This window comes from Crocodylus porosus, unplaced genomic scaffold (genome assembly GCF_001723895.1).
Source record: "Crocodylus porosus isolate Cpor-Errol unplaced genomic scaffold, CroPor_comp1, whole genome shotgun sequence".
Classification (NCBI taxonomy): domain Eukaryota; kingdom Metazoa; phylum Chordata; order Crocodylia; family Crocodylidae; genus Crocodylus; species Crocodylus porosus.
In genome coordinates, this window is record NW_017728943.1 from 119,655,083 (window position 1) to 119,677,844 (window position 22,762).

At 42.6% G+C, this 22,762-nt stretch overlaps 1 protein-coding gene across 4 annotated transcripts in view; it reads right to left on the reverse strand.

The window, feature by feature from the left end:
• The window catches only part of MTHFD1L (methylenetetrahydrofolate dehydrogenase (NADP+ dependent) 1-like), a 276,586-nt gene that overhangs the window by 176,730 nt on the left and 77,094 nt on the right, over window positions 1-22,762 (reverse strand). For all 4 annotated transcript variants that reach the window (XM_019550079.1, XM_019550076.1, XM_019550078.1 and 1 more), the window contains exons 16-17: window positions 22,111-22,187; window positions 11,303-11,443 (exon numbers count right to left, since the gene is read on the reverse strand). In XM_019550079.1, the coding sequence (XP_019405624.1) occupies window positions 11,303-11,443; window positions 22,111-22,187 (218 nt within the window). The remainder of the gene's footprint in view (window positions 1-11,302; window positions 11,444-22,110; window positions 22,188-22,762) is intronic.

Below are 22,762 nucleotides of genomic sequence, written 5' to 3' on the forward strand. Positions count from 1 at the left end.
GCCTGCTCCCTAAGCCCCCCCCAGCCCCATCTGCCCCCATGGCTGCTCCACCCAGCCCAATCCCAGCACAGAAACACCCAAACCCCTGGCACTCACTACAGCTCCAGCTGCCATCAGGGTTACTGGAGCCCCCCCTGCACAGTGCGGGGCCGGGTCACAGTCTCAGCAGCTGCCGTCTAGGCCCTGCTGCCCGAGGCTGGCAGGGGGCAGCCATTTGAGGGTCTGAGGGAGCAGGCACAGGGTGGGGCTGCCATTGGGGTGGGGCTGCAGGAGCCAACAGGGGATGGGGCCAAGCGGGGCAGCAATCCAGGGGGCTGGGGCATGTGGGCCCTGCAGTGGGGATGGTAGCCCCTGTGGGAGAGATTGGGGGCAGCAGAAAATATAGGTATTTACAGTTCGCTTTATTATGTTGATAGAGACAATGGTAGGCTTCCAAACTGCTTTAACACTGTAGATATATCAATAAAACTCTGCCCAACTGATCACTGTCTCTCTCTCTCTATATATACATATAGTGGTCTTTTGTTTTAATTGTGGAGGAACATGGATTTTGGGGTATTTTACAGAATGACTTGGGGATTTTTTTTTTTTTTTTTTAAATCAGAGATATTTCAGTTTTTGAATAGGGAACACCAGAATTCTTGCCTGCTCAGAGCTGGCACCTCCAGGTGGAGGTGGCTGACCTCCAGGCCAATTGCAGCCAGGAGGACATGCTTTGACATTTCAAAGCAGGCCACCACGCTGGGAACATCTTCCAGGCGACAGCTGCCCAGATGGCCGGGCAGGGGGGCACGCCTGGCAGTAGTGCTGCACACAAAGCCCAACTCCGCAGCCACAGCCCATTGGCAGCTGGCCCAGAGGGGCAGATGCCTCTACTGGCTCTGCAGTCTCCACCCGGGACTGGCAGGTATGCAGCAGATCTCAGCCAGGCAGCAGCCCCCACTGCCAGACTGGTGCAGTGGGTAAAAGGTGCAGGGAACTCTCAGGGCTGCTTCAGCAGTCCAGATGGCACAAAGGATAGTGTCCCCAGGTATCAAGTGGCTGAATCTCCAAATCTCTGTGTCTGATTTGACCAAATCGAATGGGGACAGTGATTCGAATCACCAAATCAATCACTGTCCTCCAAATCAGCCGAATCCAAATCAAATACTTCCCTATTTGCACAGGTCTACTAAAAGCCTACACTGGCCTCCTACTGCTGAGTGGTCTATACCATGGTGGTCCCACCAGGCACTGGAGGAGTTGTTGGAGCAATGCATCGGGCGTCCCTGCATCCATGCCACCTTGAGTTTAAAAAGATTCCGTCAAATCACCAACTACCTGAGATTTGACAACAAACTGACTCATGAGGAAAGGAGAGCTGTGGATAAGCTTGCTGCCTTCAGAGATATTTGTATTTGAGTACAATTTGTGGAGCAGCTCAGAAAATTGCATATTCCAGGAAGATACCTGATGGTTGAAGAGCAGCTCACTGTGTTCAGGATTCGCTGTCCCTTCAGACAGTATATATCAAGCAAGCCTGTCAAATATGGCTCAAAAACTTGGTGGTGTTGTGATACAGCAACATCATTCCCCCTGTCTGGAGATATCTACCTGGGCAAGCAATCAGAAGCTTCACGGCAAGGTAATCTTGGGACCCAGGTTGTTGAAAAACTAGTTCATCCCTGGTACAAGAAGGGAAGGAATATTGTGGGTGACAATTTCTTCACAAGTACTGACCTGGTAGAAAGATTGCTACATCAGGACTTGACCTATGTGGGTATGATTCAAAAAAACAAGGCCAATATTCAAAAGGAAATGCAAACAAATCGAAGAAGGGAAAATTTTCCACCCATTTTTGCTTTTGATGGGGAACTCGCCCTAGTTTCCTATGTGCCAAAAAAGTCCAAAGTTGTGCTGTTGTGCACCATGACTTGTCAGTGGGTAGAAAGCAAAGAAAGCCAGACATCATCCATGACTACAATAAAAACAAGGGTGGGGTAGATAACCTTGACCACTTAATCCATTTGACCACCTGCAGATGGAAAATCAACAGGTGGCCAATGACACTATTTTTCAATATGCTGGATGTGGCTGTCATTGCCAGCCTCATCATTTGGCTAGGCCACAACGCAAACTGGAACCAAAGATCATGTTTAAGAAGATGGTGGGCTTTTTTGCAGGAGCTTGGAGTACACTTGATCAACAGACAAATAAAACGAAGAATGATGGATACACATAATCTAAGTCCATCAAGTCTGGTATGACTGCCCTAAATTACAAATTTCCACAACACACCCCAGTAGAACCTTCTGCAAACATGCGTGGACGTTGTGCTTTTTGTCCAAGGACAGATGACCTCAAAACCCAGAAACGATGTGAAGACTGTAAGTGATTTGCTTGCATGTACCACAGTACATCACTGCAGCTTTGTCAGGAATGCAGTATTTAGTTAAAATTGGAAGTAATTGTTAGTCTGAAAACTGTGTGAATTGCAGACTTAAATTGTTCATTCACATTTTGAAACTAAAAAAAGTTTAAATTTTGTTCACAGTTCTAGTTAAATAATATTTTGGGTTCAAATCATTCTAAATACTCTTTCAAGCAAGCCGTATGTTTAATAAATAGTTTCTGATACATTTATACTGTTGTCACTGGTTCCATTTTGTTCATGGGTCCCCACAAGTTAGCCCATGAGAACAACAACGGTTACGGTTTCATGAGACTGGATGAGGGTTAAACTGCAACAAGGACTATTTAAATAAAATATTGGGAAAAGCTTCCTGAGTCTGGTTAAGCACTGTGGAACAGATTACCTAGATAGGCTGTGGAATCTCCATCATCCAAACTTTTAAGTACATGTTAAACAAATGTTTAACAAGGAACAGTTGCACAAAGTGGCCTTGTTAAAACAATTACCTCAGATCCTCACTGCCACGCATTTGCATTTTCACAGATCTGCATTTTGCATATTGGTTTTTATTCTACCCAGGAGAGCACACAAACGCCAACAGACTTTCCCTACACCTGGCAAAGGGTGTTTGTGCCCTAAAGCTTGCAAAGAACGGTTTTTACAACTATTTAGTCGGTCTAATAAAAGATATCACATCTACCCAAAGAACCTTGTCTGCCCTTGTTAAAACAATTGCCATGGCCTCTCAGTTCTTTCCCTGTAACCATCAAAACAATGTTCCACAGCTAAGACTAAGTAATTTATTCTGAACTATGTAGAAACAGAAAAGTAGCAAAGAACATGGCTGAAAATAATCAGCATCCTACTAAGCATTAATTCAACTAGTGTCACATGCTATATTCTAACAGTTTTGGAAACTTTGCTTTAACTTCTATGCTTTCTTTAAATATGTATTTTTTCTATATTTACCACAACTTACTCAGTAAAATTGACTGATGCTGCTGTTGATTTTGATTTCCTATATTTTAGTTATTTTAAGTACCTTTTTTTAAAGCCTGATATTTTTAAAGATATTAAGTTTCAAATCTGTTCAATATGACTTTATTTGCTTTTATAAGGAGACCAACTGACTCACTTCCAAGACCTGAGGTATTTAACAAAATAAAAAGGGAGGCATTAAATTCCTTGGCCCCTGATTTAAAATGAAGTGAAACAATTTTCTTTTTTAGCATTTTCTCCATTAAACCCAAGATTTCTAACCCTACTACATTTAGTAAATCAGACAGAATATGTCAAACGTTGTCTTTCCTGTGTAACCAAGCACAAATTTCAAAGCAAAAACCTTAATAATTTTCAGTTTAATTTAACAGATTTAAGACCCTGTTGTTTTTTACTGCCTCCTATGGTCACACAAAGCATTTCATTGGCCAGTGAAGAACAGAATTTCCCCTTTTCCTTGTTCATTAGATAAGGGACTTAATTTCCTTTTTAAGCATCAATTCCTTGTGCCACCATACCCTAATATGAAAATGTAAGTTGTGTAAGTAACCAAGGTCAAAGATTCCCTCTGCCTCAACTCTAGCAACCCACAGATTGCATGATTAAGGAGCTACAGTTTCTGTAGCCAACAACACACAGGAGTGATGCAACTAGCAACAAATCCAGTCATACTGCCACAACAACTCACAGGGCAGGGCAGAGGTAGCTAACCTGTGGCACACATACCAAAAGTGCCATGGGTAGACTCTGTGTGGCACATAGCAGGCAGACTGGAGAGGGGACAGGCAGCATAATGGCACATAGGGCAGGAAGGAGAAAATAGGACAGCAGATTGGGCAGGGTAAGGGCACTTGGGGAGGGTGTGGGGCTAATTTGTGGAGCACCTACCAAAAATGTTGACCCAGACTGGTAATTTGCTGTACTTGAAGCTGAATGTGAAAGCAATGAAAGGGCTAAAGCTATTACAAATGGTGGTGGCCTGTTTTCTTACTGATCCAGACTACCTGAGCTTCTGCCCGCCCCTTAGCTGCCAGACCATCTCCAACAGCTAATTCAATGCCTTGGCTCTACCTTCATAGCCACTAACACATCAGTTTCCAACTTCATCAGGAGTCATTGATAAATTCTGTGAAAGCAAAGAGACTGAGAGCTTAAATCCCATTTTCCAGAGGCTGAAGTCCCATAGACTTTCAAGCGCCACAGTCTCTCTTGAAAATAGGAAGTAGGGCATAGATGCACAAAGGGTTTTAATGGCCTAACTCTCATTGGTTTTCACACTAGAGCACCTAAATGCCTCTGTGGAAATGGGCCTACATGCTTTCAAAACATTTACCCCATCCCACCAGTATAACAGCATGTGCAGCCGCCCTAAGCACCCAGACAAGGGCCGCTGTTGCTGTAATTATAATAGCACGTGTGGGGCAAAGCCGGGTTTTTTGCTTCCCACCCTGTTGCTGCCAGGAGCAGTTGCCCTGTCACCCTGATCTAATTACACCACTGCACCATCCTTCTCAGGATCACTAAGGCAGCCATGGCCTTCTAGGACAATGCGGTTCACAAAGCCAGCAACAATATACATGCACACTGAGAAATAAGTGCTCAGTACTGAAAAAACCTAGCTCTGAATCCAGCTTACAAACTGGATGCCTACTAAGGTTGTCTCGTATAGGATATCTGCTCTGGTAAAAAACAAGAAAGATTAAAAATGTGGGGCAAGGAGAGGACAGAACAGAAAAATGTGCCCAATAAGGAAAGTTAAGGATTAATTTAGTCCAAAAAATCAAGCCTCAATGCAAAAATACATTTTTATACATTCTTATGTCATGGTCCACTGTCAACAGAACAAGGCTGTATTTAAAGTTAAGGACACATGTAGGTGTTTGAAGGACTGGGGCACTGATTGGCAGAAAAACGTATTTGGCTTAGACAGAATTTATAAAATAAATAGCAAGCCATTAGATTTTAGTTGTCAAAAAAGAAATGCAGAGTATAATGTAGGGTGTAAATGGAGAGGTTTCCTTACTAAAAAAAATAGCAAAATTTATTTAATATTCTTCTAGGCTGCTGAAATACTAATCTACGGCATACCAATTAAATTTGACATGGATATATGGCATCTGTCCATCAAACTCCTATTGCACTCTAACAGCCAAAAGCAATTCAGCCTTCAGAACACTGTACAATGAACAACACATTTTGGCAAAGAATCTTACATTTCTGAGGCTAGATGTATAATCTATTATGCTTGTGGAGGGAGTCTTCTCAATTTATGAAATATTCCATTTATCTCTCCTCCCTGTTTTCCAATCCTCTTTCATCTGGTTTTCATCTGCCAATGCATATGTTCTATTTTATTATATTTTTACTATAAATATATTGTATAGAAAGCTGAAATTAAGAACAACTGCATTCTTGTGCAGCATATTAAGTTTACACCTGGAAACAAATGAAAGAGAGGGGATTAGTGATTTTGATTAATGTACACTATAATGAATGAAACAGTATTGTCAAAACATTTTAATGCATAAAATTAAATTTTGGTCAACCAAAATGGGTTGGATTCATTTTTACATATAAACTATAGGCATGGCAGATTCCACCACCCATTAAGGTTGCCTGGAACTTCTCATTATAAGACCCTGTTTCTAATTCTTTGGCAAATTGTAACCATTAGGGCTGAAATTTTCAATGCAAGGCATCTGCTCAAGAATGATATTTTTTTAATTGTAGCTTAAGTGGTTAAATGGCATCGGACAATGATCTATTGTAAAAGTGTTTCACTAGGTTAAAAAAAATACTTGGGATCATTTTTGCAGCTCTAAAACCCCAATGCTCTAGAGATAGAACTTGAAATCTGGCAGAGAAGTGGTCTTTGTATCAGGGATATACACCTTTTATCTCTAAAAATATGCCTAAATGTGTCAAAGTGAGAATGATTCCAAAACATCACAAGTCATGAATGCTCACTGGAGACTTGCATTTTTACCAGGTGAAGTCCTCTGTACAGATTCTGTCTGCACTGATTATGTGTCAACCCTGGTCCAAACAGAACTTCCCTCCAATTCCAGCTGTGAGCCGCAGACAGATGCTGGCTAGGTCAAGACAGGTCAGGTCTGGATCTAGACATTGGAGCTGATTCTCTCATCTGCTCCCAACGATTATCCTGATGATACTAAGGGAGCAGGGATGTGTCCAGTTCAAGGATCAACATTTGGATGTAAACAGCCTGAGTTGAGTAGAGTAGGGACAAAGACAGCTATATGAGAAAAGGATACTGTAAATTGAAGGTTGGTGGGAGAAAAATCAAGGACAGAACTGGGCATGATGAACAAACCAAAGGAAGGAACGTAAACAGCTTTGATGAGGCTCCCTTATAATTCCAATTCAACAATTTATGCTACTGCACTTGAATACAATCTTTAAGTACACGGTTCTAAGCTATTTTTTTCACAATGCATGATAAGCTGAATGGTAACTAGTCAATATTTTTTCCTTGTTGTATGGTATGCACCCCGGTGCCTTATTTATTGCACACTATTCAGATCTTATTCTGAAGACAGTTATCAATTTCCTCATGGTGTTCATTATGATAATGTTGGGAGGTTTGTGTTTCACAAACGCTAATTAATTTATTGCCACAATATCCAAGTTAAATAAGGGAGTCTTACCCCCATTTATAGACAGACAACTGAAGTACAAAGAGATTAAGGTCAAAGGCTTCCATTAACTTTAGATGCCCAATCAAAGACATTTAGGGCCTAAATTTTCTGAGCACAAAGCATTCTATAGCACTTTATGGGTTCAAAGCACAGCTGCCATTTACTTCAGCTTTAGGCATGGCATTTTAGTACCTTTGCAAATCAGCGTCTTGTGTACAAACTAAGCATTCTGAAAATCAATTACAAAATTAGTCACCAAACTTTGAAAATTCTGATTCAAATGACTTGCCAACATCATACAGAAATTGTGGCTAAGGCAGAAACAGAACCCATCTTTTCTTTCTGCACTCCATGTCTCACTCATTGCATACCTTCCAACTCAGGCAACAAATAAGGCAAGGTCCTTCACTTCACAACCCTGATTCATCCCCAAGTCAGACCATCCTGTGCACTTACTTCAGAAAACAAAAGTATGCAACTATTACAGCGCATAAGCACAAAGGGCCAACAAGTTTACCAAGGCTGTGCAAACTTAATTCCGGCTTTTCCCACCTGAGTATTGAATTTTGCAACTTTGATCATGTCCTTTTAACAAAATTTTCCATGAATACATGCGTTTCCCTGTGTGCAACTATATTATAATATATTAAAAAATGGCTGGAAACGTGTGTTCATTTCAAGTGAAACACTCAAGATTCCAAGGCCCAAGATGTTTTATATTAAAAAAGGCATTACAAAAAAACAACATAGATTTTTGAGTGTTACTTGAAATTTCACTGAATTATTTTAAAGAATTTAGAGCTTGTCTGTACTATAGAGGAACCTCAATCCTAGAACACTATTAGGTATGACAACAACAAAGAAAACTGACTAGAATCCAGTTTCACTATGCAAGCCGAGTGAAATGGAAAATTTAATTAGTGTAAATAGTGAGGAATACATTAAACAAGTATTCTTTCTGTTTTAATAAGTTAGATCGGCATGACTAACACCCAAAATATAGTATTCAGACTAAATGACTAACATAATATAAGCTAATAATTAAAATAATACAATTTTAGTCTTTGTATTTTCTCCATCTGAAATATTTTAAAGGCACTAGGCACTTCCACATGTGCACTTTAATGAACAGTAGGCTATTTTAGTGTGCTTTAAAGCGTTACTTAAAAACAGTGCAATTCTAAATACCTATATATTTTAGCATTTGATTTTAGTTTTTTTTTTAATCTTGGAAAATCAGCGCTCTCCCTTCACTTACCAGGACCCAGGTCCAGCTGTGGCTGTCCCCACTACTGCTTTTTGGTGCTGAGTAGCTCTGATATGCCAGTGCCCTCACCCTACCCATGATGTTGCCCTGTAGTCCCAAGCTGTAGCTCCCCCACCCCCCCAGCCCTGCTGGTGCCCCTCACTTCCAACCCTCAACCCCCTTGCCCTGCCAGTGCCCCTCACTCCTGACTCACAGCCCCCTTGCCCTGCTTGTGCTCCTCACTCCGTACCCACAGGTCCCTGACCCTGCTGGTGCTATTCACTTCTGAACCCAGACCCCACCACATCCCCTGCTGGTGTCCCTCACTTGATCCACTGCCCCCCATTCCCTAGGCCCTAGTGTGTGGGGCAGGGGCAGTGAAGGACACATGCCTCCCCAAATTTGCACACCCAGTGGCCACAGGGCTTCAGCGTGGCTGGAATGGCACTGGCAGGAGTCACCTCTATGGCCCAGTGGGCAGAATACGGCGCCAGGCCCCCCACGCCAGCTGCACTACCAGCAGCATGAGGAGTAAGGGGCGGGGGAGTGGAAGAGCACTGTTCTCATCTCCTCCCATCACCAGCCACTCATGCGCCAGGCTGCAGCTTTATCCTGCCACCTTGGCCTGGATGCTGCTGCCGCTCCCCTCAGGCCACCCCCGCTGACACCCCACTCCACCTCCCCTCCGGGACAGAGCTACAGCTTGAGTGGAATGGTGGTGGTGGCTAGCTCACGGTGACGGGGTCAAACCATGGCCCTGTGGCAGGAAGCAGCAAGAGGCGAGGACAGCATGAGCTCCCCTGTTGGTTACTCCTTGTGCTGTGGCAGCACAGGTGGCTCAGGGATCCAACAGCAGCAGTAGCATCGAGTCTCACTGCTCTGCTCTGCTGCACCAGGTGGGCTGCAGAAGTGGCTTTTGCCTGTGCCAGTCTGGCCAGGCTGCAGCCCCGCACCTGCTGTGGGTCCATAAACCTGGGGAGCCATGTGCCCCCATGCTTCCCTGACATGTCGCCTGTGCCCTCCCGCCCCTCCAGTGAGTTGTCTGTTTCCCCCCCCACATAGACTCACCTCCTGGGAGCTGTAGGAGCTGCTCTCCATGCAAGTGCATATGTAGGTGGTGCCCCTGCCTAATAGCCCTCTTCCCACACCCCCACCCTAACCTGAAGCAGCCCCTTCCGAGCTTGAACTCAGCCAGCCTGCAAGGAGAAACCCATGGTTTCCCACATTTTTCCCCTCTGAAGGAGAAAATCCACGGTTTTCTTCTTTAGAGGACAATCTGGATGAGGAGGTGAAAAGCACAGTGGCAAATTTTTGCCGATGACACTGAGCTGTGAGGAAGAACAACCACGCATCAGGGTAGGCTGACGATCCAGGAGGACCTAGACTGGGTAATTAGATGAGTGGAACAGAAACGGATGTTGTTCAACACCAAGAAGTGTAAAGTGCTCTACCACAACAAAATTACAGGCTCGGTGGTGTTAAACTAGCTAGTACCATGTCTGAAAAGGACCTGGGGGTCATAATTGACCATAAAATGAATATGAGCCACCAGCATGATGATACAGTCAGCAGAGCAAACAACAATAAGTTGGCATGCATCAACTGATGCATCTCAAGCAAAACTAAGAAAGTTATTCTCTCACTCCACTCGGGCACTGGTGAAGCTGCAGCTGGAGTACTGTGTCCAGTTCTGGGTGCCACATTTCAAGAAGAATGTGGAGAAGCTTGAGAGTCCAGAGAAGAGCCATTTGTATGATTACAGGCCAGTGAAGAGCATGCCATATGAGGAAAGTCTGACAGATATGGACTGTTCAGCCTAGAAAAGAGGAGACTTCAAGGGGATTTGGTGGCAGCTTACAAATATATCAGGGGATAGCATCTGGGGCTAGGTGAACAAATATTCACCAAAGTGCCCTGGGGGAAAATCAGGAGCAACGGTCATGAACTCCTAGAAGGAGGTTTCAGACTACATATGAGGAAAAACTTCACGGTTTGTCTGACCAGACTCCGAAACAGTCTCCGAGCAGGGGTGGTGCAGGCACCTACCTTAGATATCTTCAAAAGCAGATGGGATGCACACCTTGCTGGGCTTATTTGACCCCAGAAGTCTTTCCTGCCCAGAGCAGGGGACTGGACCTGACAATCTCACAAGGTCCCTTCCAGCCCTAAACATCTGTGAATCTGTAAAATCCAGCTTTTTCACGGCAAATGGAAAACACAGATCCCTGCTGATGTGACACAATACAGCAGCTAAAAGGCTTCTCTAGAGGCAGTTGATGCCCTCCACCTTACCCGACCCCCACAAACACCCGTCAAACAAAAAGGGAGAAAATGAAAATGTGCACAACAGAAATTAGACGAATAGTGATATAAACTGGCATTATTGACAGAGTAACCATAATACATACTTTGCAGTCACATTAAAGTTGTTAAATAGGGTAAAGTATAAATGATGAGGGCCTTAAAGACAGCAGCATGCATCTAAGATGGTGAAGGGATAACAAGTAGAAGGAAACAAAGAGGAAGATAAAAGAGTCAGAGTGATGAGCTAAAATGAGTATTTTAGCATCAGCATTTTAAGAAAATCAAAGGAAGAAGTAGCTAGATTGTCTAAGCCAGAAAGGAGATGTTTACGGCAGGGACACAAGTAATGAGAGCCTTGTGGAGAAGCTGGACACAGGTCAAATAAAGGAACTCTGCATTACAAGAGGGTGATCCCACTCTATCACAAACAATGCAGAGAAGTGACCAACAGACCTGCCACTCTGGAAATCCACTGATTTAAACCACACATTGGAGGGGCAGGGAGAGAAGCACAGATGGACTACAGCAGCCACGCCCCATTCAATGCCTTGAATGTCTTAAGGAGGGGGAACGACTTCATAGGCTGCTAAACCTTCCTACAGACATATCAGCCATTGTGCTGAATCAACAGGCAAAGCCATAAGTAAATAAATCAATAAATAAACTCAAGAGCTATTTGCAGGGTTTTCATATTGTACATACCAAATCCTCTGCTGTCACTGGTTGTTCATTTTTGTCATTGGCCACCACCATTTTTCCCAGCCTCTCTTTCATATCTGCCAGGCTAGTGGTCAGTGCTAAAATTGCCATAATTTCACTTGCAACTGCAATGTCAAACTGAGCCTGTTAAAAAACAAAAACAAAAAAACAGGAGAGTAAACTAAACCAGACACAGGCTGGATACTTTTAGAGAAAAAATTTAAAAATATATCTACTATCAAGATAAAAATCATAGTAACAAACCTGAGATTATTCAAACAGAAATAAATAGAAATTAGATACTTCTAAAGTTAACTGTTACTGTTATTAGTTTGTGGCTTAGTCCTTCAACTCCTATTGCCTTAACAGACCAAGTCTTCTGTCAGTGACATTAAACTGATTAGATTCACTTTCCGCTTCTTGTGCACTAGCCCAGTTCTGTTTATACTTGGCTTTCTAACAACTTTAGGAATGTTTACATTTAAATAAAAATATTTTCCTGAAAAGCTTTACATTCTTATAAGCATCTATAATTTTTATTTTACTCCAATTCTTAATTTGGAGGCTACCCGACTTGACAGTGTTCTTGGATTGATAATATAAAACTAATACTTTATTATCCTCACAGATTAAGAAAATAAATCATTTTGAAAACCACAAGAGACGTATGCAATACCAGCCCTATTCCTCTTGTAGAAATAAAACAGAAGTAGTTCACAGTGATTCAGACCATGGGCCTAACTCTACAGACTCTTGTTCACTGACAAAGCTTAAAAGTCATGATACCAAGCTCTCTCAGATATACTTATGAAGATCTGCTATTTCTATAAAGAGTGCAGTATCAGGCTCCTGGGTAGCTCTCTATTTTGTATATTTTATGCTGGGAAATAAAAATTCTAATTGACCAAAACTCTCTCTTTAAATTACTGTGTATAGGAATATTAAGATGTACCTGCAGTAATTTCTAATAATCTACACAAAGAGCTACATCCAGGTACTCCTCCAGAAAGGCTTCCCTCTTTTAATCCATGAATCTCCCCTTAGGTACCATACAGATTTTATAACCCAGGTACAGCAAATTAATTGCAATGTAATTCAATTAATGTATATAACTGAAGCACCTACTTGTTATCTTAAAGTCAAACCTTTGCTTGAGTATTTCTCTGCACTGAGGTAGTAGTTAGGGGTAGTTACATATGCTGATGAATAGAGATTACTCCTGTAAGCAGAGTTGCAGAATTCGGATCCAAATGAAAATAATGCAAAATGACAAACTAAAGATTTTCAATTTTTAGTTTGAGCTACATTAAGGTTTTTTTGTGTTTGATTTTTTAAACTAAGTAGAAAGCTCTGTGTACAAAAGCACAAGTTACATAGTTAACAGTGTAATGGACAGGTTGTCCTTGAACTAACAAATTCAAGTTAAGGATGATGAGCCACTAACTCATCTTTTCATAACTGAAATATATTGAATGAGTCTGAAATCTAGTTGAGATTTCACATACCTTTGATGCTGTAGAAATATCTAAGTTTATCAGCATGATTAAAGAATACAGTTTAAGAATACAGCTTAAGATTTTATTCTATATTTATACAGTCAGTTCTGAACTGGTATAAGGACCCATTCACAAGGATCTACCATATTTACCCAAACCTAAAATGACTCTGAATTTAGGACAACCCCCGCACCTCCCCAAGAATTAGATTCTATACATGGAAAATTTATTAATTTGTTATAATTTTTCATATATAGAATCTAATTTTTGAAGGTTCATTTTAAATTCATTCCCCCTTATTGCTGCAAGCAGCAGCAGGGCAACAGGTGGTGGCAGGGCAGCCAAGTGGCCTGACCCCTACCTCTTGCTGCCTGTTCCCTGCCCATACTTGCTCCTCCAACTGTCTGCCCATCCTGGTGCCTGCACATTTCATGCCTGCCCCCACACCTCACCTGCCCTCTCTTGCAGCCGTCAGTGTGATGCTGTAGCCAGTAGGGCAAACAATACTCTGGCATGCATCAACTGATGCATCTCATGTAAACCCAAAGAAGTGATTCTTCCACTGTACTCAGCATTGGTGAGACCACAGCTGGAGTACTGCGTCCAGTTCTGGACAACGCACTTCAACAAGGTCATGGCAAAAATTGAGAGAGTCCAGAGAAGAGCCACCTGTATGATCAGAGCCTTGCAAGGCAGACCATACAAGAGGCTGAGGTACTTAGGCCTCTTCAGTCTAAAAAAGGCTGAGGGGGGACTTGGTAGCAGTGTACAGCTACATCAGGGGAAAACATTAAGAGCTCGGTGAACAACTGTTCACCAGGCCAGCCGTGGTCCACAAACTCCTGGAAGACCACTTCAGACTCAACTCTAGGAAAAACTTCTGCACAGTCAGGGTGTCCAGAGTGTGGAATAAGCTCTCCCCAGAGGTGGTGCAATCACCTACCCTGGAAATCTTCAAGACAAGACTGGACAGTCACCTTGCTGGGGTCACCTGACCCCAGCTGTCTTTCCTGCCTAGTGCATGATATTGTGAGGTCCCTTCCAGCCCCTAACAATCTATGAAACCCTTCTACCTGCTCCCCTCTGTTACTGACCCCCTTCCACTTGCTCCCCTGTGCTTGCAGTCCCTGATGCCTGCCCCTCCCCGTGGTGTCTGCATCCCCAGTCACCTGTCCCCCTTATCACTTGACCCCCATGCTGCCTCCTCTTCCCTACCCTCTAGGGCCCCCTCATCACTACTGCTTACCTTCCCTTTGCAGCTGACCCCAAACTGGCTGAGAGCAGGGAGCATGGAGCAAGTGCCATCTCCAGCTGTACCCTGGCCATGAGGCAGCTGTGGTGGCAGTAGCTTCTACCCCCGTCCCAGAGCTAGGGTCAGGGCTGCAGAGAGGAAGTAAGCAATGGCAGGGAGCATAAGCAAGGGAAGCAGAGGCTGCAGAAGGCAGGGGCAGCAGCTGTCACTCCAATTCTGACCACAGGCTTGGGGTCAGAGTCAAAACTGTCCCCCCTCACCTTATACTTGAATCCAATATGAGGGACTTTCCCTCACAACATTGGAAGCAGGGCAGGACTCATCTTAGATTTGAGTAAAAGCAGTAACTGCAGAATCAAGGTCATAATTCACATAACACTCTTTAGAAACCACAACCTATGAGTTCCATAAAATGCAAATCCCTGCCTATTGTGCTCTGTCTTTCTATACACATCACTGATTTTCAAGGTGTTAGAACACTCCAAATATCTATAATATGTATCTATTGAAATATAAGATCTTGTTTTAATTATATCACTGACTACACTGTAAAAGGAAGTTTCATTAACTATTCTTTCTATACGAAAGCAGGGTAAGACATGATGTACAACCAGTCTAACAGTGTCAAAGTTGAATACAAGAAAGAAAGAGGTTCATGTAAAACATGGACACGGTCATTTTAATATTTTAGCCAATTAAGGACCAATGCATAATACCCTAATGCTGAGCAGTATCTGCCCTTGCATGCACTTTTACTGAAAACAAAAGGGCAATTTATAAAGTAAAGAGCTGCTTCTAATATGGCCCTGAACTAATAATTACAGCAAAATAACTGAACCAGATCTAAAAGCAGGAGAATGTTCTCTTCCAAGCACTAGAAGGGGGTACCACAAATACAGTATTTTTTAGTACTTGTCTCACGGTCTACAAACTTACCAGGGGGGACCAGCGGGAATGGGAGAGACCCTGTTCCCTTGAGCACCTCCCAGAGTAATAACGGCCATAAGTTGTTTAAGAGTAGATTCAGGCTGGACATCAGAAGACACCATTTCACAGTCAGGGTGGCTAGGATCTGGAGCCAACTTCCAAGGGAAGTTGCTGGCTCCTACCTTGGGGGTCTTCAAGAGGAGGCTTGACAATTACCTAGCTCAGGTCATATTAGCCCAGTATTCTCTCCTGCCCAGGGCAGGGGGTCAGACTTGATGATCTACTTAGGTCCCTTCCAACCCTACAGCTATGAATCTGTTAATATTCGTTAACTTTGATTTTTTTTTGCATGTCAAAGAAGGCACGTGTTGAAAGGGAAGTCTCTTCCACACACACTAAGTTACAGTGACTACATATCGATTTCCAAATATATTCAAAATACTTCAATAAATGAAAAAATAATCAGTCTAAATAGGAATGTTAAAACCTGCATATTACACTCTTATACCTTCATCTCACATCTGTAATTAGAAGACTAACCCAGAACACCACTGGGAAACAAAACTGGGGGTGAATTTTCTGAAAGCCATGAGGTCTTCTCTATATGGGGATGTTACGTTACAGCAAATATATTTAGTTCACTTTCGCATGCTTGGGTGCCTGCAAAATCAGTTTTTAGACAATTATGTTGTAATCTGGCATCCTAAATTGCAGTAAATAATCCTCCTTGGAACAGGAGTTACTTCTACTTCCAGTTGAACTTTCCTGCTAGTTTGCTTTATGGCTCATGTGCACACATTTCTAACTACCATGCTTCTGGAAGTCCTCCAACAACAGCCCCGTACCTCACTGATTCATATATAGCTTAACCTGATTTGGTATGTGTGTGGCTTGTACTACTCTGGGGGTGAGCTCTTAGGAAGCATAGCTAGTTCAGTGGTGATTGCATCTGCTCTGTGGTGGGCCAGCAGGGGGTGCCCCTGCACTGAGCCACCCACCTCACGGTGCCTGGCCACTTTCCTGGTTCTGAGCGTCTTCCTGGGAGCGCTTCACATCTAGCCAACCCCCTTCCTGGAGCACAACTGCTAGCCTGGGGGTACTGCCACCATCACCCAGGGTCTGGCCTGATCCTGGCACTGTGCCCCATGGGAAACAGGCCTAGTAGTTCTTGAGGGTACATGACCCACTTCAAGAACTTGGGGTGCGTCTCTTAGACTGAAGCACAAATAGTGGTCTCGCTTAGTCAGCCGAACCAAAGTGACCCTGAGGCATGATCTAACCCCTCTCCCAGTAAGTCTCCTATGTTAGGTACAAAGGAGTACTTTATTGGTTACAAGGAGTAGGTTTGCAATAGGGTACAGGGTAAAGCAATATCAGAGAAATCCCACAGAGTAAACAGGGTGGCTGGGAAGCCTTTGATCACACATCTGAGTTACTACAAGCTATATATCTAGTTAGAGCTCAGGTAGCTTACTCACAAGTATCATCCAGAGGCAGGTGGAAATTCCCTAGGGAGACAGGCAGTTCATTGATCATGAGTTTCAAGAGACAGCAAGTTTCACATGGTCCAGCTCTTCTCTCTCTGAGTTTTCATCATGGCTACTGCCCCTCCTCATTTACCTGGTCCAATGGAGATCAGCACCTGTTGACTGCCAGCCAACCAATTTGAAATGAATCACTAGTTGCCAGGCAAACTGGCAGGGTCTCTAGCCCCTTCCCAGTCAGGTTGGCATTGCTTAGAACAAGAAGGAGCATAAGCCCCTCACCTAGGTATGTGATGCCAGTCACGTAGGCAGAGGGAGAGCCTCCCTCAGAAATGTCTCCAACTCAGGTTACCTAAAGAGATAGGATGTCTGCCCTCTGCAGGGCCCATATTAACCAAACTGTCACAGAGCAGAGCTTTTGGGGAGAGACAGAGGTAGACTTCTGCCACATGCTCATTACAACAGACATGGCTTCCCTGCGTGGTTCTATGAAGAGTCCCTAAGACGTCCTGGACTTCACTGACTTCTGTGAAGCTGTGTGTTCAAACCCATCAGAAGAGATAACATAACACCGAAAACTAAGACATGGTCAGAGCAAATTAAAAAAAAAGGGGGCACTCTCACTGTTGGTCCTGGTGTTGAGTAACAGAAAAGGAACTCTGCAAAAACATCCAAGGAAAAGGGACCAGAACAAGACCTCCAGTATAGACCTGCCCATATTATTAGGAACTGGATTGCCTGTGCACACACATACATGTATAAATGACAACATTACTGAACTCAAAGATGTCTTGCACCCAAGACACTGAATACAACAAGCACCCCAAAACCTACCAAAAACTTCCCTGATCTCATGTTTACCAAGGGTTCCAAGCTGGAGGCCATTTATTATGGCAGCCAAGAACTGTCCAACTCCCCAGCAAATTTGGATATTGCAGAGGCTCCAGTGCAGACAGTCCCAATAAAACTGTTCTGAAAGAGAGCTCTAACCAGAGCAAGCCTGAAACTTCTCCAGGGAGGAGTTCAGCCAGTAAACAGTATAGGCTGTACTACAATACTGTGGTACGGGGGAAATGTAAACCTACTTTTTTTCCCTCCCAAGTATCAATTGTCTCCTAGCTTGGAGTCCCTCTCCACCTGCTAAGCACTTAGGTTCCCCTTCAACTCCAAATTTATCAGGATATTGTGCCTATGAGAGATTTATAAGTTTTGTTTTCCTACAGTATTCTATTCATTTTACAATGTAATTATGTTGGTGTCTGGGTTTCATAAAACAGAATTCTAGGTAAATAAAAATAGTGCTCTACTTTGGCAAGTATAATGCAAGGGCAACTAACTCTCAAGACCAGTGTTTCCCCACTACTCCCATACCAGATGCAGGAGATGATGATTCTGATAAACAGCAGCACATGACTTCCTGATATATTCTTTGTCTTTATGAACAAGTTATGTCTCATGCCTTTGGCAGGCATTAATATAATTGCAGGGTCAATATATGACAAATTTTACCCCTCAAAATTATATATCCTGCCAAGCCACATCTCCAAGGGAAAACACACAGTTTTGGGGATCCAGTATAAAATATGTCAGATCCCATTCAGTGGAGATCCCAGCATAAGGGACTTGGGTCCCAGCCTGCCCAGATGTTCAGAGAGTGCAGTGGGAGGCACGGTATCAGGGACTGGTTTCTAATGCCATACTTCAAGTGAGAGGCTTTCAGTCTGCTGATATCTGGATACCCAACAGCTGATGGACTCCTTGCACGGGCAGGGTGACAGGCACGTGGGGCAGCCCTGCATGGTTTTCTACCTGCTCATGGGCTCCCTGTGTGTCAGCAGGTAGAAAACCAGAAATACCTGCAGAAATACCTATGGAAAAGGGAACAAAACAAGACCTCCAGTATGGAATGTTTTCTCTGTTACATCCTTAATTGCTAGAATGTATGGCAGGTTAACTATTTATAGCATAATTAACAAGTTAACTATATAATAAATGTAATCTGTCAGGGTCCTCAGAGTAACAGCATACACAGAACCTGAAGACTTGCACATACATTTACTAGGCTGCTGACTCTGCAAGCCTTCCAACCACCTAAAGCCAGCAGAGTCACTTAGCCTTTGCAGAAGTCCTACACAAGAAGGAAAGACATTTGTGAAATATCTTATCCCAAAGCAGATGCTAGAAAGGGCTGAAAAGATAGGCATAGCATGACAAATATTCAGTGGGGAAGAATTTTAGTGTTGCTGAACAGAAATTAGGGAAGGGATAACAAATATGTGTATTTTCTGCTGTCCTTCAATACCTTTAACACCCTGGTTCACATAAAATAGCAGCAAAAGATTTTTCAGGAACCGTAATTCATTCCAACAAAGAGCCATAACAGCCCAGCTATGGAGAGATGATGTTCCTGAAGCATCCTCAAAAGACTGAAATGACGTACAGGGCTCAGTCCGGGGAGTAAGTTAGACAATGCAGAGGAACACATCTGGGCTGGAGTAGAAAGGAGGTAGGAAGGAGCATGTCACCAGTAGCCCCTTCAGATCTCAGGAGTTACACCTGTGCAAAACTGTCAATAATCACCACTGCAAGGTTTTATAACACAGCAGAGCATCACAAGCCATCATGGCAAGAGACTTGATCTGCCAACAACTAAGTGGTTAGGTACTGGCCAATTGAGGTAGAAAGTGGCAAGCTTCTAGTCAGTGACAGCCATACAGTTCTTCAGGCTGAGGGGGCCTCTCATCTAAATCTTCTGCCACTGGTGAAGATCAGGCCTCAGGCAGGGGGTTGGACTACATGACCTCTGGAAGCTCCTTCCAGCCCTACTTCTCTATGTTTCTATGATTCACTGCAGCTCAAGAGTAAAATTTGCACAGATTTTTAGGAAAGCAGCCTTATTTATCCTGAAGTTCTGTTCCCCCTGCATTATTACCTTGCCACCTGAACATGCCTCACAGTGGCCCTGAACCAATTTAAACTGCTCCTTGGAAATGTATTAAAAAAGTAACTAATCAGTTTCATTTTCCCATTTTCCCTTCCTCTGAGCCATATTGCCATAGCATAATGCTAAATTCATTGACCTGAATTACTCTGAACATGGATACATAATTACAGGCCACAATGCATATGCTACAAGGGGTTAAACAATAGTCTGCATCATTTTTATGAATGGAACATTTTTATAGAGGATTTGTTATTTTATGGTGCCTTAAAATCAGGTGCACATGTAGCATCTGTGCCATTTACGGCACAATGAACACGTTAATCATGCCAAAAGCATAACATTTGCCCGGGCCTCTCAGAACAGTCTGAAAGATGCAGCAGGATGTGGGCTCACCCTACTTAGTCTTGCCAGCCTCTCATAAGCCTTGCTCAAATGAATGGAATTTTAAAAAAAATTTTTAAAGTGTTTTAATCGTGTTAAAGTGTTTAAATGGAGAAGTGGTGGGAAGAAAGCATGGGATGGAATACATATCCCATGCTTTCTTCCCACCACTTCTCCTTTTATTTTCCTTGTTCTAGTTCTCATGCCATTTTGTTCATCCAAGGTGTGCATCAATGCAACGTCGCATCTGATCTGCGTAAGTACTGTTCACATGACTGTAATTTAATTTATTCAAGGCCTTTTGATGGAAAAAATGAACCACTTCTGAATAATTTGCTTGGGATGATACTAAGTATTGCCCTAGAGGAGAGATGTATTACTGAACAATATATTTACAAGGAACTTTTTCACCTGTTTTAATTTGATTTCCTCTTAGTTTACACTTATAATACTGTCAGATTACGCTAATGTATAAGTCATTAGCTTCCTACATGGAAAAAGATAAAAAATTGCCCCTATAAACCAACCAGAAATACTTAACATATTTACAAGATTAAGTCCCCCAACTCAAGCAGTATGGGGAAAAAAAAGACCCTCATCTTATAATTACATACAATGTATTATTAAATACATTGTCTACCATTAAGTTGCTGCCAAAAACAACTTGTGCTCAGTAAATGGAAACCAACTATGTAGTTAATGAACTACACCAACACTGAGCATGAATAAAAAAAACACATGGACCATATGGGGAAAAATACTGATGGAGACTTACCACAAGGATAGGTTAATGCAGTCCAAATTAATAAGATATATGGTAGTGCCTACTGTATGCAGTCCCGCCTACTGTATGCAGTCCCGCCTACTGTATGCAGTCCCCCTCAGCATTGACTCTTTTTTTCAAGTCATGGTGAGCTACTACATTGAATGCATTTTTCCTTCCTCTTCACTCCTTGAAGGTATAGCTGAGCTGCCTTTCTATTCTATTTGCAATGATTCCTTTTCCTTCACTATCCTTAAATGTCTGGCAAACAGCACCAAATGGGGCCTCAAACAGTTCACCCAGAATTCCTTCTGGCACCCCCTTTAGCTTGTCACATAATGATTAGTGTGCCCCTGCCCTCCATGAGGTGAAGCTGGGCCAGGCTGCCCTGTGCCTCATCTGTATATAATTTGGAGGATCCCAGGATTTATTACAAGAAGACCTAGTCATGAGTGGGGAGCTAATTATAATTAGCACATGGATCTTTTTTGGCAAGGTATGTGAAGAACACAAATGCACACACTCAGCAGTGCTGAGCTGTGGGGTCACCATGGCTTGAAATGCTGTTGACTGCTATGCTGAGCTGTTGGGTCACCATGGCTTGAAATGCTGTTGACTGCTAGTGCCCAACTCAATGAACTAGATAGTGAATCATGAACCTTTTCACTTTAAATTAATCTGATGCGTAGTTCATATTATATACAAGTATAAAAGTGCAGTTTAAAAGTGTGTTCATGGAGTATCTGTGCTAAAACTTGCATCAGCCAGAAAAAAGTAACATGCATTAATTCTGGATAAACTAAGTCTATGGGTACCTGTAGTAATTTGCTTATATGGTAAATTGTGTTTATTTCAAGGTAAATGTTTTCAAATGTACTTCACTTTCATGTGCTTAGAGAAAGCACAGTTTGACAGTAAGAGGGAGGGGGGAAACAAAGGCAGATCTCCAATAATTAGATTCTATACCTGGAAAATTATAACTTGTATAAATTTTCCACACACAGGATCTAATTATTATGGGGTTATCTTGTATTCAAAGTCATCTTACACTTAAGTAAATATGGCATTGACTATATGGGTATTTAGGGACAGCAAATTAGAAAAATCCATCTGTTTAAAGTTGAGCTCAAGAACTCTAGAATAATTAAAGTGAATGGACATTACATTTCAATTTGGCAGCAAATTCTTCACTAACTGATTTCAAACAGCTCTCATGCAGTGCTACAATTTATTCTCACAAGGTACTGAAGCTTCCAAGACTTGCACATACACCTAATTTTGCATACTGTTAGCTGCCCTAATGAAGTCAATGAATCTCTGAGTACAAAAGTGAAGCACACACTTCAGGCTTTTACACTTTCATGACCCAAATATGTAGACGATGGGAGGATAAGAAAGCAAAAAGCTGAAAAAACAGAAAATATTTAAAATTATACCACTGGGATCATACAGAGAGCAACCTAGTCCTAAGTAATTAATTGAATGGCTAGTAGAAGAGCAAACATTTTTCATAAATTCAAAGAAAATTCTGTTGAGAAGCATCCCAGCATCTAGCTTTGCATACCTGACGGATAAATCCCTTTTCCGTATTTGCTTGCCCAATTGTTATTTTTCGTAGGAATCGGTCATTTGTGTCCAATACTGAAACAGAGGGGGAGAAAAGAAAGAGCAAACATAATGGCATTGCCAAAGACTCAAATGCAATAAATTGTTTGGGTGCAGTGCTCTATCCAAATAAACATGTATCCAAGCATTTCCTGTTTTGTATATTAGCTTCCATTCACTTCTTTATGTATTAGCTCCTGCTAAGAATTAGCAAAAAAGTAGGGACACTTACGTGCTAGGCAGTGCCATGCAGATACCCACCAAATTGGCTCTGTGTGCACTAGCCCCAAAAACTAGAAACAGCATGGGCTAGCCCTGCTTTCAGATCCAGACCTAGCATGCACAGAGATATCTCATTGCTTTTGGGCAGCTCTGCCTTGCGCTGTATATACAGACCCTCAGGAGGTTAGCAGAGGCGTAAGTGTTGATATCTACAAAGCAGTGTCTTTGGTACTCATCCAGACATATGTACAAGCAAAGTGCCACCAAAAGTGGCTTTTTCATTCACTGTTGGCAGTTGAATATCTATGAGAACTGAGTTAATGTCTTTGTCCAGCATCTTCTTTTTGAGCCATTAAACTTTTAAGTGTACAGCCTGTCTCTGTATCCTT